We start from the raw sequence: 17,678 nt of genomic DNA on the forward strand, positions 1-17,678 counted from the left end.
GGTCGTTTCTTTTGCCTGTAGCTGTCCAGTTTTCCCAGCATCATTTGACATTCTAGGCTTTAGTAGTGGGTTTATTGTGATTGTAAATATATTTAGAGGTCTTTTGACCATTTTCTTTTGTTTTTTCCTAATCATCATTTTTTTTCTGTACTTTTTTTATTTTGGGGGGGGGTTGATTTTTCTCTCTTACTTTTTCTTCTCCACTATTGATTTAGAAGTTTTACAGTTCAGCTCTATTGATTTTTCTATTGTTACTCTATTTTATTGATTATCTTAAAATTTTAAATATATACTTAGGGTCCAATCAGCAGACAAACCACGTTGCATAGGTAGCTAACAGGAAAATTTAAAACAAGAATTGCTAACTAGTAAAAGGTAGTTAACTACTATGAAAGGGGATAAAAGAGGACTCTAGGAGGTACAAAATAGCAACTGCAGAAAGTAGATACTACCCTCAGGGATAAAGGAGAGTGAAGAAAGAAATTGTGAAATTTGGAAGAATGCCTTCCAACTAGGCTGAGATTGAAAACTTTGAGGAGAGGTTTGGCAGCCATAGGAAGAAGCCTACTTGTGGCAAAAAAAAGAACAAAACAAAACAACCCAACTTGCTGGCTGGTGCTGAACCATGAAGGCCATGGTTATGGTGGCAGAGCCCAAGGACATGAGCCAAGGGTAAACTGTGAGGGGTGCTTCCGTGACAGAGAACAGCCTCCACACAACAACCAGCTAGCTGCCATGGAAAACAGCACATTAGTAGAAAAAAGAAAAGCCCCCTTTTCTTGCTCCTCTGGCCTTGCAGTGTCTCTCCAATGCCCTCTACTGGGAAAGCCTAACATCAAGCCCCCTGGCAAAGAGACAAGTCTGGTGTCCCTTGAATCATCAAAGGACGGCAAAGATGGGCTGATTTGGAGCTGAGAGGTGATAAGATAGTAACTGACCTAAATTTATCTATAATTTATTTTTAAAATATAAAACTATCTTTAGTTTCCTAAATAAGATAATGACCTGAACACTTCAACTTTCCACTGAACCAGCCTCTTGTCCCTTTTTAAATGTTAATACCAGCATTTTAGTGCCACTGTGTTTTTGAACCCAGTTTTTGCAAAAACTTTTGGTTGCTTGCCTGTTTATATTTTGTAAGCAGTCAAGACTTAGGTTAACACTGTGGATTTCTTCGCTCCCCATTGTTTCCCATGTACCACTTCTGAATATTACACTTTCTTTCTTGCTGAAATACATCTCATGGCCATTTTTCAGTTTGATGTTCCCATGTGTTTTATATTTTTAAAATTCCAATTTTATTTTATAGTTTTGCCCATGAGCTTCTTTTAGTGGGAATTACATGCTGCAGGGGTCCCACATGTGCCCTGGATGGGCCTGGCAACCCTAACGGCCAGTTTTGTGGTTGCCTGTGTCAGGGCTTCACGTGATTGTAGGTTCTAAACCAGTTTTCACATTAGTTTCAAGGTTTGGGGTTTCTATTCCAAGTCAGTTGTGTGTAACCTCAGACCCTGTGTTCCTGTAGGACAGATTAGTTGACTGCTTCCACTCACTGTTGACAGCCAGTTCCTTGTCCTCATTGGCAGCCAAGGTGTTTTCTGATACAAAACTTTTCAGGCTTCTTGTCCCTTACATAAGCCTTGCCTTCTGTCAGTGTAGGCTAAAATTCTGGTTCCTGTCAACACTTAAATTCCCCTACAACTCCTGTACACTGCTTTAAATTTCCTCTTTGGACCATCACCAGGAAATTTACCTGTGTTACTTCTTAATCAGCCATGTTTAAAATAAATGCTGTTCCTGGTTTAAGTAGGTTTTCTCTGTGTTTGGAAGAAGAAGGGATAGGTTTTTCACTTGTTGGCCATCTTAACCAGAAGTTGTTTTAGGGTTGCTAATATTCAGGATGTGATACATGATGCATTCCCTTATACGTCTCCGATGCTTTACCATTTTCAAGGCACATGTATTTAGTGAACATTCCAATGCCATTGTGAAGTAGACAGGACAGGCATCAGTTGCCTGATTTTGTTATGAGAATTTGTCACTCAAAATAGAAATCTTAGCAGAAACAAATTTTATTACACATCTACCATGTACTTAGCATAGTCTTGGATGATGGGGGCTGAAAATCAATTACAGTAACTTCGACTGGATGGACAGTAAACAAACATTAAATTTCAAACACAGTATGCGTAGTTGCCTAGTATGTGACCTTCATAGATATCTAATAAGCCTTTTTAATAATTAAATGTTACAAGGCAGGGAATTATTAAAAAATACACAGCATTGACAGTAAATGTTGTAAGAGGTGGGGGAGAGGCCATTTCAGTGTGGACTGGCATAATAGAGGTGGGTTTTGAGACAAGGCTTTTGAAGAGGATAGGATTTGAGTAGGCAGGATATGATACATAGACTATTCTGGAATAGAGCATCTGCACATAAAGTTGTAAAACACTGGGGGCTAGATTGTTAGGTTTAAAGGACAAATTAAGGATTGGGTTTTATTCTTCTAGAAAACAGGAAATCATGGATAATTTATAAGTGAGAGTAACATGACAGAAACTTTAAGATGTTACCATTCTTCAGAAAAGCCGCAGTGAAGGCCGTGTGGGGGAGGGGACCAGGAAACTAATGGCAGGGGCTGTTGCCTGAGTGAAGAGAAAAGGATGCGAACTCAAGGGTAACTCTAGGATAACATCAGAGAGGATAAGAATATTTGGTGTTATAAAGTTTGAAATGCAAAAGAGGCATTTGTTTGTGCAATTTACATATTTTGCTTTTAAATGCTATTTAGGTGAACCAGCCATGTCTTAGAAAAGTGGAATAGAATTGCCAAACCATCTGAGAGACAGACAAGAAGCTTTTTCCTCTGGCACTAACACTCTGCAGCATTCTCGTGCTCTGCTGTGGGAGTGGAGATGTAGACCTGGGCTTGGGGTTTGGTTTGCTTTTTCCTATGGAAATGAGGCCATGTGCTGGAGTTTGGGGCCAGGCCATCCCACACTGGAGTATTTAACTCAGGGTATTTGCGTATATCACTGTAACATTGTTGCCGTCAGAAAAGTACATGCTGGTTCTACAGGAGATACAGGAACAAATGTCCTGGCGGCGAAGTACCAGAGGTGCCAGAAGGACCAGAAGGGCTTAGGTAGTGTTGGCTTTTGGCACTTTTAGTGTGGGTCATTTTTTATTCCCATAAAAGAAGCCTCTTCCCTTGGTCAGTCACTTCCCAGGAATACTGGTAGCTGCTCCAGGAACAGACGTCCTTCACCCCTTATGTCTGAGACAGGACACTTTGGACACATACATTTGGGCAAATCCCAAGTTATATGGTGTGTAATTACCTACATAAAAAAATCACCACTGAGGTTCTGATAATTTATTAAGTATGAATACCCCATTTCTTTCTGGATTTGAACAATTAAATCCAACTGAGAGAGAAGAGTACTTGCTTTTATATACATTTACCTCTCCCTAATATTATCCAGTCATGTACTTAAATTTCACACAAAAATGTATGTATATATTTTCAAATGGCTGTTCTGATTTAAATTACAAAATATACATATGTACACATTTTACTATAAAGGTAGTGAGGGTGCTCATCAACTTCTGGGCTGTCCATCTGGAGTCAGCTCGTACCTGTAAGACAGTTGGGTTTGGACTTGTGTTAGTATCGAGAGTGTGTTGTGGTGGCAGCATCAGGCCAAGCAGCCTCCTCTAGCCAGCCTAGGCCCCTGGGGGACAGGGAGAACCCATCCCTTTGTAAGTCGACCAGCCAGGATTAAGGCTAGAGCTTATAGAGGTCTGTTAGGTAAGTGAGAACTGCAGGCAGAAAAGCCTTAAGTATAGGTTATAATGTGTCTCCTTCCTTGGTAAGCAAAGAAGTGGACATGTACTGAAAAAGGAAGAATTTTGGAGAAAGATTATGTGCAACTGTCGGAGACAGTGTCTTGAGTACCAGATTAATGTGATAAAATGAAAGGGCTCACTTACCATCGTGAGAAGCCCTTAATCAGATCCTCTTTTGATAAGTCAATCAGTACCTAAACAAACGCAAATAATCAGTTTCCTTCCAAAAACTGCATTAAATGGAAACATATTGGGACAAATGGAATTGATCGTAAAAAGGGCCTCCTTGGGTTTCAGTTTTGAGCAGGGACTCTTTTTCTTTTAGCTCTCAACATGGAACCTCTCCAGAAGGGCAATATAGACACTGACCTCAGTGTACTGGGAAAAGGTGAACTGCTCTTTGGAGTTAAACCTCAGAATATATAAATGTTACTGAAAGAGAGAACAACTCGCCTTTACTCATGAACTGATTCGTAATTTTAAGCAAGACACCATAGTTGCCTCAACTGTGTAAAAATGAAGATAATTTCACCTACATCATAGAAGCAGGATCTTAAAAAGAAGGTCTTTATTGAAATACAACTGCAAAGTATTGTACAAATGTCATTCTTTTTGTCTGTCCTTGGCATCTTCCTGAAGATTATATTTTCTCTACTTCTACTTAAAGTAAAATCCCATCTCCACAAAAATCTTGACATAATGAGACCCAAGCTTCACACAGTGCTATATTTATCAAAACAATACTTAATAGATGTTCAAATACTTGTGCGATGATGAGTTTGGATAGATTCTCCAGTTTGTTAAAACAGCATTTATATTAATTTACACATCTGTTTTACTTTCAACAATGTTAAAACACACACACCCAAAAACCTCCCAGTGAGGCTCTAACATCCTTGAAGCCACTTCTGGTAACACCCAGATGATCCCATCAGAATTTCCGCAAGGTGTTCCACCAGTGAACTCCAGTTAGAGTGCCAGGGGACAGAGTACCAAGAGTCCCTCTTGTACTTACTTTTCCTAGCTCCTTCCTTCTGTGTGAGCCAAGTGGCCTACTGTTTTTCACTGCGACATCTAGTGACCTCTTCTTTACTTCTTCCATGGGAACAAAAAATTCAAATCTTTAAGATGCAAAAAGTCAGAAAGTGAGATTTACTTTTTTTTTAGATTTACATATTTTAATCATTTTTGTTGAAAATCTGAAGTGTTTGATCCATTTTCCTACTTTTAAAACAGAAGCTATAGACTATTTAGGGGACCGTGTAGAACAGTTGGCTCATAGCAGATATTCAGTGCATCATTATTACAGGTAATCACAGTCCTATGCTAATCACAAGCCGTGGACGTATTAAGAGGCTGTTTGCCTCTGTGAAGTGCCTTGTACTACTGTGCTTTGGGGTTTCTTACTTTCTCTGAGCCTACCCTGGCTGCCTTTCTTTCAGCTGCCCCTTCTCACTCTCAACAGTGCTTGCTCATAGGACCACCTCCACCCCTACCTCCGTTGTCTTTTCTGACCAGCTAAGGACTAGGATGCTGAAGAGTCAGCTGCAATGGAGTTTCATAGAAAATAGTGGCCCTTCCCTCTTCTGCCTGTGGAGTAAGGCAGAGGAATCTTAGTGTATAAGCTTTGTCATATACTCACAAGAGGCCACTGGAATCCTTACTTCTAGGTATGTTTTTGTTTTTGAGGTAAGGGAACATTAGTTTCAGGTGTTTAACAACGATTTGATATTTGTATATATTGCAAAATGATCATCGTAAGTCAACATCCATCACTATACATAGTTATAAAAACTTTTTCTTGTGATGAGAACTTTCAAGATCCATTCTCTTGGATCTAGCTACTTTCAAATATGTAATACAGTATTATTAAATATGGTCACCATGCTGAACATTATATCCCCGTTACTTCATTTTATAAGTGGAAATTTTTTCCATTTGACCCCCTTTACCTATCTCTACCCTCCCCCCACACACACATAACACCAGCCACCAATCTGTTCTTTATATCCACGGGCTTGGCATCTTTTGTTTTTTTGCTATCCTTTATGGGCTTTTTGTTTCCTTTAGATTTCCACATATTAGCATAATACCCTAAAGGTTCATCCATGTTTTTGCAAATGGCAAGATTTTTTTTTTACGGCCAAATATTCCATTGTGTATATGCCACATTTTCTTTATCCATTCATCCATCAGTGGACACTTAGGTAGCTTCCATGCCTTTTCTATTATTGTAAATAATGTTGCAGCAAGCATGGGAGTATGTATGTGTTTTTGAATTATTATTTTCATTTTCTTTGGATAAATATCCAGAAGTGGAATTGCTGGATCATATGTTCTATTTTTAGTTTTTTGATGAAACTCTGTACTGTTTTCCACAGTGCCTGCACCACATTCCCCCCATCAGTGCACCAGGGTTCCCTTTCTCCACATCTTTACCAACACTTCGTAATAGTCATTCTAATAGGTATGAGGTGATAGATCATTGTGGTTTTGATTTGCATTTCTCTCATGATTAGTGATATTGAGCACCTTTTCATGTGTCTGTTGGCCATCTGTATGTCTTCTTTGGAAAAATTTCTGTTCAGGTTCTCTATCTTTAAACCAGACTTTTTTTTTTGCTTTTGAATTGTATAAGTTCTTTGGATATTTTGAATATTAACCCCTTATCAGATAAATGGTTTGCATATATTTTCTTCCATTCAGTAGGTTCCCTCTTCATTTTGTTGACAGTTTTCTTTGCTGTGTAGAAACTTTTTAGTTTGAGCTAGTTGCATTTATTTTTGCTTTTGTTGCCTTTGCTTTTGGTGTCAAGTTCAAAAAATCATCAAATTCAATGTCAAGGAGCTTATTGCCTATATTTTCTTCTAGGAGTTTTATGGTTTCAGGTCTTACATTCAAGTCTTTAATCCATATTGAGTTTATTTTTGTGTATGATGTAAGATTGTGGTCCAGTTTTATTCCTTTAAATGTGGCTGTTCAGTTTTTCCAGCACCATTTATTGAAGAATCAGTCCTTTCCCATTAAGTTGTCATATTGACTATTGTCATAAATTAATTGACCATATATGTGCAGGTTTATTTCTGAGCTATTTTGTTCCATTGAGTTCCATTGATCTTTGTTTTTATGCGAAAACCATACTGCTTTGATTACTATAGCTTTTTAACAGAGTTTGATATCAAGTAGTGTAATGCCTCCAGCTTTGTTCTCAAGATTGCTTTGGGTTTTTTGTTGTTCATACAAATTTTAGGATTTGTTCTATTTCTGTGAAAAATGCCATTGGAATTTTGAAAGAGTTGCATTAAATCTGTAGATTGCTTTGGGTAGTATGGACATTTTAACAACATTAATTCTTCCATTCTATGAGCAGTAACTATCTTTCCATTTATTTGTGTTGTCTTTGATTTTTTTTCATTAATGTCTTACAGCTTTCAATGTATCGATCTTTCATCTCCTTGGTTAAATTTATTCCTAGGTATTTTATTCTTTTTGATGCAACTATAAATGGTATTGTTTTCTAATTTCTCTGATAATTCATTGTTAGTGTATAGAATGCAACAGATTTTTGTATATGATTTTGTATCTTGCAGCTTTACTGAATTTGATTAGTTCTAATGGTTTTTTGGTGGAATCTTTAGGGTTTTCTATAATGTCATGTCATCTGTGAACAGTGACACTTTTACTTCTTCCTTTTCAATCTGGATGCCTTTTGTTTTTTTTGCTTAATTGCTCTGACTAGGACTTCCAAAACTAAAAAGGTGGCAAGAGTAGGCATCCTTGTCTTGTTTTTGATCTTAGAGGAAAAGCTTTCAGGTTTTCACCTCTCAGTATGATGTTAGTTGTGGGCTTGTCTCCTGTGGCCTTTATTACATTGACGTACATTCCCTCTATACCCACTTTGTTGACAGTTTTATCATAAATGGATACTAAATTTTGTCAAATGTTTTATTTGCATCCATTGAGATGAACATACGATTTTTGCTAATTTGATGTTTCATATTGATTTGCAGATGGATACTGAATAATCCTTGCATTCTGGGATCCCCACTTGATCATGATGTATGATCCTTTTAATATATTACTGAATTCAGCTTTCTAATATTTTGCTGAAGATTTTTGCATCTATGTTCATAGAGGGTCTGTAATTTGTTCTTGTGTCCTTGTTTGGTTTTGGTATTAGGGTGTAATGCCTTGTAAAATGAGTTTGGAAGTGTTCCCTCTTCTGTTTTTTGTTTGTTTGTTTGAAGAGTTTGAAAAGGATGGGTATTCTTTGAGTGTTTGGTAGAATTCACCAGTGAAGCCATCTGGTCCTGGACTTTGTTTGTTGGGAGATTTTTTTTTTTTTAATTTAATTTTATTATGTTATGTTAGTCACCATACATTACATCATTAGTTTTTGATGTAGTGTTCCATGATTCATTGTTTGCGTGTAACACCCAGTGCTGCATTCAATACGTGCCCTCCTTAATACCCATCATCGGGCTAACCCATCCCCCCCATGTTGGGAGATTTTTGATTACTGATTCAGTCTCCTTATTAGTAATTGGTCTGTTCAGATTTTCTATTCATTATTCAGTCTTGGTTGTATGTTTCTAGGAATTTACCCATTTCTTCTAGCTTGTCAAATTTGTTAGCATATAATTTTGTTCATAGTGGTCTCATGATCCTTTGTACTTCTTTGGTATTAGTTATAATGTCTCCTCTTTCCTTTCTGATTCTGTGTTTTTTCTTGATGAGTCTAGCCTAAGGCTTGTCAATTTTATCTTTTCAAAGAACCAACTTTTAGTTTCATTGATCTTTTCTATTGTCTTAGTCTCTATTTCTATAATTTATTTCTGCTCTGATCTTTATTTCCTTTCGTCTGCTAACTTTGGACTTTCTTCATTCTTTTTATAGTTCCTTGAGGTATAAACTGAGATTGAGATTTTTATTGTTTACTGATGTAGGCATTTATTACTGTGAACTTTCCACTTAGAACTGCTTTTGCTGCATTCCACGAATTCGGCAAGTTGTATTTTCCATCTGTCTGAAGATATTTTTGATTTCTTCTTTGGTTGGTTGTTCAGTAGCATGGTGTTTAATCTTTACATACTTGTGAATTTTCTGGTTTATTTCTTGTACTTGATTTCTAGTTTCATACCATGTGGTCAGAGAAAATGCATGATATAATTTCAATTTTCTTAAATTTATTAAGACCTGTTTTGTGACCTACATATGATCTATCTTGGAGACTGTCCCATGTACACTTGAAAAGAACGTATATTGTGTATATTCTGCTTTTGGATGAAATGTTCTGTATCTATCTGTTAAATCCCAGTGGTATAACGTGTCATTTAAGGCTGATATTTCCTTAGTGATTGTCTGGATGATCTACTGTTGATGTAAGTGGGGTATTAAAGTCCCCTACTAGTATTGTATTGCTATTTCTTCCTTTAGGTCTATTAATATTTGATTTATATATTTAGCTGTTCCTATGTTGGGTGCATAAATATTTGTAAATGTTATATCCTCTTGGTGGACTGACTTCTTTATCGTTACGTAATGCTGTTTTCAAGTCTATTTTGTCTGATAGAAGTATAGCTACCCCAGTTTTCTTTTAGTTTCTATTTGCTTGGAATATCTTTTTCTATCCCTTTACTATCAGTTTGTGTATGAAATGAATCTCTTATAGACTGCACATAGATGGGTCTTGTTTTTTTTTTTTTTATCCTCTCAGCCACTCTGTATCTTTAGATTGGAGAGTTTAATTTAAAGTAACTATTGATAATTTATATTAATAGTAGTCAGTGCCATTTTGCTGTCTTCTGTTTTGTAGTCCCTCTCTATTCCTTTCTTCTTTTGCTCTCTTCCATTGTGGTTTTATGACTTTCTTTAGCGGTATGCTTAGATTACTTTCTTTTTAAGTTAAGTTTTGTGTACCTACTATAGGTTACTGCTTTGTGGTTACACTGAGGCTTACACAGAACAGTCTTTAAGCTGATAATATCTTAAGTTTGAAAGCATTCTAAAGCTTTCACCCAGCCCCACCACATTTTACATCTTTTTATATCCCTTAAAACTAGTTACTGTGATGATAGTTATTTTTAGTACTTTTGTTTTGTAACCTTCATACTGGCATTATGCGTGATTAATCCACTACCTTTACTATATATTTACCTTTACCAGTGAGATTTATACCTTTATATGTGTTGTTACTAATTAGCACCCTTTCTTTTCAGTTTACAAAGTCCCTTTAACATTTCTTTTAAGGCCAGTCCAGTGGTAATAACTTAATTCTTTATGACAACTTTGCCAGACAGAGTATTCTTGGAAGTTTTTTCTTTCAGCACTTTGACTATATTGTGCCAATCCCTTCTGGCCTGCAAAGTTTCTGCTGAAAAATCTGCTGATTGTCTAAAGGGGTTCCCTTAATATGTAACAAGCTTTTCTCTTGCTGTTTTTAAGATTCTCCCCTTACCTTTAACTTCTGACACTTTAATTATAATGTGTCTTAATATGGGTCATGTACTCACAAGAGGTCTCCGGGCTCCTTACTTCTAGGTTTATCGTGAGGGTGGAGGTTGCCAAGTCTGCCCTCCAGATAACCTGGTCATATCTTACTGTTACAATTTTGAGAGAGAATTACTAACAAACAGATCAGGTTTGTCACAAAAGCCAAATGTCAATCCTCTCCCTCCTGTGTTCCCACATAGCAATTGTGAAATCCTTTTATTTGAGGGCAAAGTCTTTTACTTGTGTGGCTCTAGAATATAGGATGGTGCCTGGCATAAAGTGTTCAATAAATAATGAATAGATTCTCTTTCCCACACCCTTTCTTGATATCAATGAACTCCAAGTGAAGCTCTTAAAGGAAAGTATTAGTTCTTAGACAAGGCCCAAAGAGGGCTCAATACAACTCTTATTTAAAATGAGTAACTACTGACCAAGATAAGAGGAAATCAAAATTATCAGGTATATTATCTTCCCAGGCTGGTTAGAAATGGCTTTTGTTAGGATTCTGAAGCAGAAGGAAGCAATAATGAAATTTTGACTTCTTGACTTCAAGTTGACCTCAAGGTACAGAATATTTCACGTAAGACTTGCTATACGAGACCCATCAAAAGCAAGAAATGTGATTAGGATCTCAGTTGTGTACCCAAGCACCTGGGTGGACAAGTCAGGGGAGGACATCTGTTTCACTTGCCACCTATGCTTTGTTGCAGAAGGGAAGACAGGCCACAGAGCTTGGAGCTTCAGAAGAAATTTTAGGTATCTGGATTCAAGATATGTTTGTTTTTAACTGCTACTTTAAAACAGAGTCAAAGAAAACATTTGGTCAGATTTAAATCCTTTTAGTGCTGAAGAGGCTTCATTTAGAGAAAAAGTAGGGAGCAGTTCATAATCAGAAATATTTTAGCCTCTATGAGCAAGAAAAGTTGGTAGCTGTTTTGCTAAACTGCCCTGGCAGTCCTTTTCTCCCACTAATGTATAGAAATTTCATGAAGGCATAGACTGTGTTATCCTGAGGCCCACAGACCTAGCCCTTCCCAGCATCGGGCAGGCTTGCCAGGCACACAACAGGTACTCAGCAAATACTTGAATGATAAGAAGACACTCTAAGCAGGGCAGTTTGGTTCACTTACGTCTCATCAAACAGGGGTTCCAGGGTCTTCCGTTTTACTGAGGTCTTCTTACGACTTGCCCACCTCCTCTCCGGTAACAAGTAGACACGGACATAGGGATCAGCCCCACTGCTGGTACAGGGTGTCAGGTTTCTGATTTGGTTTCAAAGACATTAAAGAAAAAAGTTTTGAAACACTGAAAGGACTCTTGGAGAAGGCCGTACTAGCCATTCAGCTTGAGATGGCTTGTGGATAAAAATGCCCTGTTGTCTAGATGACCAAAAAGCAAAAGTCTGCAGAATTTGGAGGATAAAACATCAGATGCGGATTTTGAAAACACGTGTTTTTTAAAGCCCGGAGTAGAGCAAGTACTTCCCATCTAAAGGAAATTGGAGATTCGCACTTGAGAAAAGGTACTGGCTCCAAGTCCGCTCAGACAGTTTTTGCAGTGGTTATATTTAAACGAAGCCCTTGGCTCTGGAGCCCGCCCACCGGCGTCACTGGGAACCTTGTCATTCACCGCATGCCGCCTTCACACCTCACTCCTTCCTAGTGTATTAGGATGCCCACCCCTACCGTTACTTCAAGCACCTCCACTCTCTCGTTCCCCCGGCCCCAGCCCCCCGTTACCTGCAGCCGTTGATGAGCACACTGAGGCAGCGCCGCAGACACACGTAACGCACGGTGAGCTGCACCTCACCCAGCCTCCGCCGCCTGAGCTCCCCGCCTCTGTGAGGAAAGGGCTCGTCACTCCCCTTGCCATTACGGGTGCTGGCCTCTCCCCCAGCCTCTAAGACAGAAGCACGCCCTGCTTTAGGCACATAGAGCCATGTGCGTTAGTAATTCTCATTGAGGTGCCTTTCAGTCAGAAGTCAGTTCCATCCATTCACATGTAATGATCCCACTTCACAGTAGGAAGAACATGAACCCTGGAGTGGGATCTGCCTTTATACCATGATTTCCTGTGGGACCTTCGGTGAGTTATTCGACCTTTATGATATTAACTTCTATCTCCTAGGGTAATTGTGAAGATGGAATTAAATAACATGCTAAGCTCATAGTTAATAAATGGCAGCCATTGATGATCTGTTTCCACATTCTAAGCTTTCCATATCATCCCAGTACACTTGAGAATTCAGGAAATGTTTCTGTCGTAAGGAACCTTAACAACCGAAGCCCAGCACCTGTGTTACCGCGGGAATGCACTTGCTCTCTTTCTCTCCCTTGCCCTGTGTTTCTAGCATATACCATGCTGCCTCTCATGAAGCCACTTTGTAAAAGACCAGAACTTGCAGAGAAAAGTGAGTTTGTATATCTATCTACTTTTCCATCCAGGAATGTATTTTTCACACAGGTCATTGTAGACAAGATTAAACAGAGAGGTGCATACTCAATGTTGAGGCTGATATCTGTCAGGTCAAAGCAGGAGGAGGCCAGGGAGTTGAGCGAGGACATGCTGGGAGCCAGCCTCTTGGGCGGCCATGCGAGTGGGGAGGCAGGGCATTTCATGGGTCTGGGTGACTTGATGGGCCCTGGAGAGTGGGGGCCTGGGACAGTCAGGAAGATGGTGGCCGAACTCTTCTTCTTCCCCAAGGGCTCACAGAACCCTTTGGCACCGTCCTTGCCTTTGGGCTCTGGGCCTGTCTCTTGGGGCGTGGGCTCGGTGGCAACAATAGTGGCCCTGGTGGTTGTCATGGTGCTCTTGGAGGTTTCTTTGGTATCAGAAGCAGGATCTGGGGGGCATGGCAAATTTGCAGGGCACTCTCCCTGGGTTGGGGCTTTGGGATCCTGGTTGGTGTCCACCTTCTTAATGAACAGAGGACCTTTCTTTAGGGCTTCAGGTCCTGTGTATGGGCTCCCCATCTCTCGTTCTTCCACGCGCAGGAACTGCAAGCAGATGACAGGATTATGGGCTGGGCCTCCCACATCCACTTTCTCCTCCTCTGCTCTCATCTTAACCTCTGGGAAATGGTTCCTTCCTGACTGCCCAACCAAATGGATTTCTCCCCGCCCCACCCCCATATCTTCCTTAACCTCTCTCTGCCCCTGGGTCCCTGTAACCAATTATTCTCTTTTTCCCTTACTACTGCCTCAATAGTGAGTCTTCATGAGGACTCAGTCCTGGCCCCCACTCACACTGACTGGTGGAGACCTGGCTCATTCTTAAAGTATGTATTGTCCCTCTATGCAAAGGACTCCCAGAATCTACACCTCTACCTTAACCTTCACATATATCACACACTGCTTCTGGATAGGGCCCTTTCCAGCTGTCACCCTGTTCACCATTGCTTTCTCTAAAATGTGTTTCCTGTCCACACACACCTCTGTGCTCCTATAACCAAAGTTTCAAACCTCAGCCATTGTGTTTCTCCTTCCCCCTGTCATCAAGACCATTTCTAGGTACTTCCATTTCTAGCACTATAGTGATCAAATATTCTGAAAAGCCTCATTAAGAATGACTAATAAAATGAAACAAATATCCTTTTTAAATGCATAGCCAAAGTTACAAGAAAGTAAGGAAAACCCCTAGGGTTACTGAAAAATAAAGGCTAAGCTTTCCTAGGGTCATTTATCAACCTTGAAAAATCCAAGGGGTAATTAGGAGAAGAGGCCTCAGGTCAATGTGAGGCTGAGAGTTGAAGTCGGAACCATGAAGGTGGCGTCTCTTTAGGGAAAAAAAGTCTAGGATAAACATTCCACGCCCCCCCCCCCCCCCCCAAGGAAAGACTGCTAAGAAATAGATCCATCTCTGCCTGTACTCTGCTGGGGGAACTGAATATTTTCTGAGAATATGGCACCTGACAGGACTGTCTTATATGAATTTTGGTTCATATTTATACCTGTGGAATCTTGAAACCTAAAATTTAAAAATTAACCTAAGAATGGACCCTAGTTTGTAATGCCCCCAACGTGCATGGTTATAGCAAAACAGAACCTCCTTGGAAACAAGCAACCTCAATCTAGGTCACAAAAGAACACTCAACATATGTTTGCAGCGCAAGTCACCAAACGTAGAAATGAGTCACCCTGAAAAAGCATCAACAGATACAACAAATATCAAAATCTAACTCTCAAGATCTTCAGATAATAGAATTCACAGACACACATTATAGCATAGGTATTTTCAGATGATTAAAGATGGAATTAGAAACAGACACAGTGGATTTGGAAAAGATAGAAATAAAAAACAGCCTTTGAAATAAAAACCATGAATATGTAAAGAAAAGAATTAGTGGTCTAGAAGACAGATCTGGGGAAATCAGAATGTAGCACCAAGAGATAAAGAAATAGAAAATATGAAAGTGAGGTCAGGTGGAGACAGAGGAGATGGGGAGAAGGTCCAGTGTAGGAGTTCTAGAATGAAGGATTAGAATGGGAGAGGCAATATCTGAAGCTGACAATATTCCAAAGTTGATGAAAACTATGGATTTCCTAGCTTCTCAGCACAGAGCAGGTACTTAGTGCTGGGATAGTCCGCCTTGTTCCATGGCCAGAGCTCCACCCCTCACGTACCCTGGGGAACAGGAGGAGAGATTTACCCGAAGCACCAGCCTCATGGAGATGAGGCTGTCCAGGCCTGAGTGGTCCAGCTGAAAGCGCTGCTCAAGGGTGAGGTCTGTATAGGGTAGAATCTGGCACAGGGGGAACTCCAGCACTCCCAAAGCATACTCTTGGTCATCGTCTAGCACCTGGGCAGGGGGCCAGTCACAAAACAGGAGAACCAAGCCCCACACCCACCACCACCTCTCTCTGGGCCCCATTCAAGTCTAAGTTCACTTCAGTAAGCATGTACTGTGCTTCTATTGGCCTCTGGTCCTGTTCTGAGAACCCAGGACTAGGACCAGATCTGTCCCCCGTTTGCAGTCAGGGTAGAGGCAGTTAGGAGCTCTATGCGGCAAGTGTGGCAGATGCCCAGGGTCGCAGGGGCTTTAGGGACTGATGGGCTGAGGGCCTTAAAAGATCCCAGTTCTAACATTTGTTGTTTAAGCTTTCATGACTAAGTCACTGTTTGTGCCTCTGTTTGCTTCTGTGTAAAATAAAGAAGCTATCTCTTTTCCACAGATCTTTTGTGAAGATTAAATTATTTTTTTAAAGAAGTACATCATCATCAAGGTCCTGGGATGATCCCAACACAGGCCACTCTGGGTGCTGGGTAACAACTTGAAAGAGTCTTGCAGGGAGAGCCAAGGGACTTGAGGGCTTGTCCTTCCACAGCCTCTTAACCCACTGCCCTTGGGCACCAGCCTCATGAAGATGTGGGGCCTCTGTATCCTCTCCCACACAAAAGGGGCCGACTTTACTGCTGGGAGAACCTGCTCAAGGTGAATTACAAGCTCCCCACCCCTCCTGGCTTAGACACTTCTTAGCTTTGTTCCAGGAGCCCAACTTCAAACCTTCAGGTGCAGCTCCTCAGCTGCCACGTTGGACACAAAGAAGGAGAACGCCTGGCTCCACACTGGGTCCTTGCTGTGGGGACAAGTCTGGGGACAGAAGAGAGAAAGATCATTGAAGGGTCAGGATGGGCAGCGCAGGATACTGGCACCCTCTGCTTTCCACTGGCCACCCACTATCACTGGGAGCCTTCTCCGCCCCCGCCCGGGGATCAGACCCCACACACTACCGCTTAGGGGAGGCATTAGAGCAGGGCAGCCAGACCCAAAGGCCAGAAGGGAGCTTTCCCAGGAAGTTGTGCAGGGGCTGAAAAGCATACCAGCAGCACTAGCGCTCACTTCCCGAGGAGGGGACCAGCAGGATTTCTGCTGCTTTCTAGCTGGTGCTCTTGGGCAAGTCACTCATCTCTGACCCTCAGATTCTTTTTTTTTTTTTTTTAAGATGTTTTTATTTGACAGAGACACAGCGAGAGAGGGAACACAAGCAGGGGGAAAGAGAGAGAGGGAGAAGCAGGCTTCCCATGGAGCAGGGAGCCCGATGCGGGGCTCGATCCCAGGACCCTGGGATCATGACCTCAGCCGAAGGCAGACGCCTAACGACTGAGCCACCCAGGTGCCCCTGACCCTCAGATTCTTAAACCATAGAACTATTTTGTGAGGTTGTTCTGAAGACAAACTGTCTAGAATGTAGCCTGGCACCTACTAAGCATTCAGTTCTCTAATTCCCTTCCCTTTTCTTCTCTCCTTGAAAAGGTGTGGCACCCCCTTTCCTTGTCCCATGGCTACATACCACGCTGTCTTACCTTGCTCGTATGTGTCTTCTTGCCTACAGATAGCTTGACATAGGAAGAAGGATCTCTATTGACTTTATTCTGTGAAGGGCAAATCCACAACAATGAAAGTGGCACCACTGGCTTGAGACCACCCCCCACCCCACCTTACCTCCCAACTCCCAGAGCATTGGTGGGATCTGGGACCAACCGATTGCTTCCCTTCGAGAGAAGGCTACTGTGGTGCTCCCAGGGCCACTGGGCTGCCAAAACTGTGCAAGCACCAGGATAGGGCTAACCCCAGGAGAGGTTCCAAGTTAATGACAAGAGGCCGGGAGCTGGGCCTGGTTCGGCACAGGCTCTTGTTCCCTGGGGCTATGGAAATGGTCAAGTTCTGGCTCTTTAACTTATGACCCAGGTACTTAACCTTCTGGGTGCTACTTGTAAGATGGCAACAAAAACAGACACACTCATCATGGGACTCAGGCATAATGAACATGGGGGACGAGTTGTAAAGCCCAGTGCCTGGCACACAGCAGACTTAATGAACGCACTCTTGTCATCCGTAGGCTGTGGGTGCACAGATGATCACCCAGGGGACAGGGCTGTGGTCACTCTGGGGAAAAGGAGCCGCGATTTGCTTTCACTTACCTTGGTGAACCTGGAGAGTTTTTTGGCTCGATATTCACCATTCAGGTAGTCAAAAGGGTTTCTCTATAGCACAAGGACAGGATAAATGAATGACACACGGACATTTGCAAGTGATGGGCACAAGGCAGGGTGTGACACTGGTCATGTCACCACTCACCGGCAGGTTGCAGGCACTCTCCAAGAAGACCACGAGGATGGCAGTTGAGAGGCCACCTTGGTCCTACAAACAGACACAGACCCTCACTAGGTGCGGCAGCAGCAGGAGACACAGACTGGTTTTGGAAAGGAAGCCAGCCAGCCCTTGCACTCCAGACAAGCCCTAAGATTCCCCACAACCTAGCTTTTGATTGAGACTGAGTCTACAACTGCAGCAGGACAGATTCCAGTCAGACACGGGGGGACTTCCCCATGAACTG

At 41.4% G+C, this 17,678-nt stretch overlaps 1 protein-coding gene across 1 annotated transcript in view; it reads right to left on the reverse strand.

The window, feature by feature from the left end:
* Positions 1-17,678, reverse strand: part of ESYT3 (extended synaptotagmin 3) — a 51,445-nt gene continuing 33,767 nt past the window's right edge. Inside the window, exons 13-23 of the mRNA XM_032408623.1 lie at positions 17,420-17,482; positions 17,263-17,325; positions 16,645-16,713; positions 15,845-15,931; positions 14,990-15,139; positions 12,841-13,337; positions 12,081-12,179; positions 11,472-11,603; positions 4,865-4,970; positions 3,994-4,043; positions 1-3,639 (exon numbers count right to left, since the gene is read on the reverse strand). Of these exons, the coding sequence (XP_032264514.1) occupies positions 3,603-3,639; positions 3,994-4,043; positions 4,865-4,970; positions 11,472-11,603; positions 12,081-12,179; positions 12,841-13,337; positions 14,990-15,139; positions 15,845-15,931; positions 16,645-16,713; positions 17,263-17,325; positions 17,420-17,482 (1,353 nt within the window). The 3' untranslated portion in view covers positions 1-3,602. The remainder of the gene's footprint in view (positions 3,640-3,993; positions 4,044-4,864; positions 4,971-11,471; positions 11,604-12,080; positions 12,180-12,840; positions 13,338-14,989; positions 15,140-15,844; positions 15,932-16,644; positions 16,714-17,262; positions 17,326-17,419; positions 17,483-17,678) is intronic.

The sequence above is a fragment of the Phoca vitulina genome, unplaced genomic scaffold (assembly GCF_004348235.1).
Source record: "Phoca vitulina isolate PV1807 unplaced genomic scaffold, GSC_HSeal_1.0 scaffold10, whole genome shotgun sequence".
Lineage (NCBI taxonomy): Eukaryota > Metazoa > Chordata > Mammalia > Carnivora > Phocidae > Phoca > Phoca vitulina.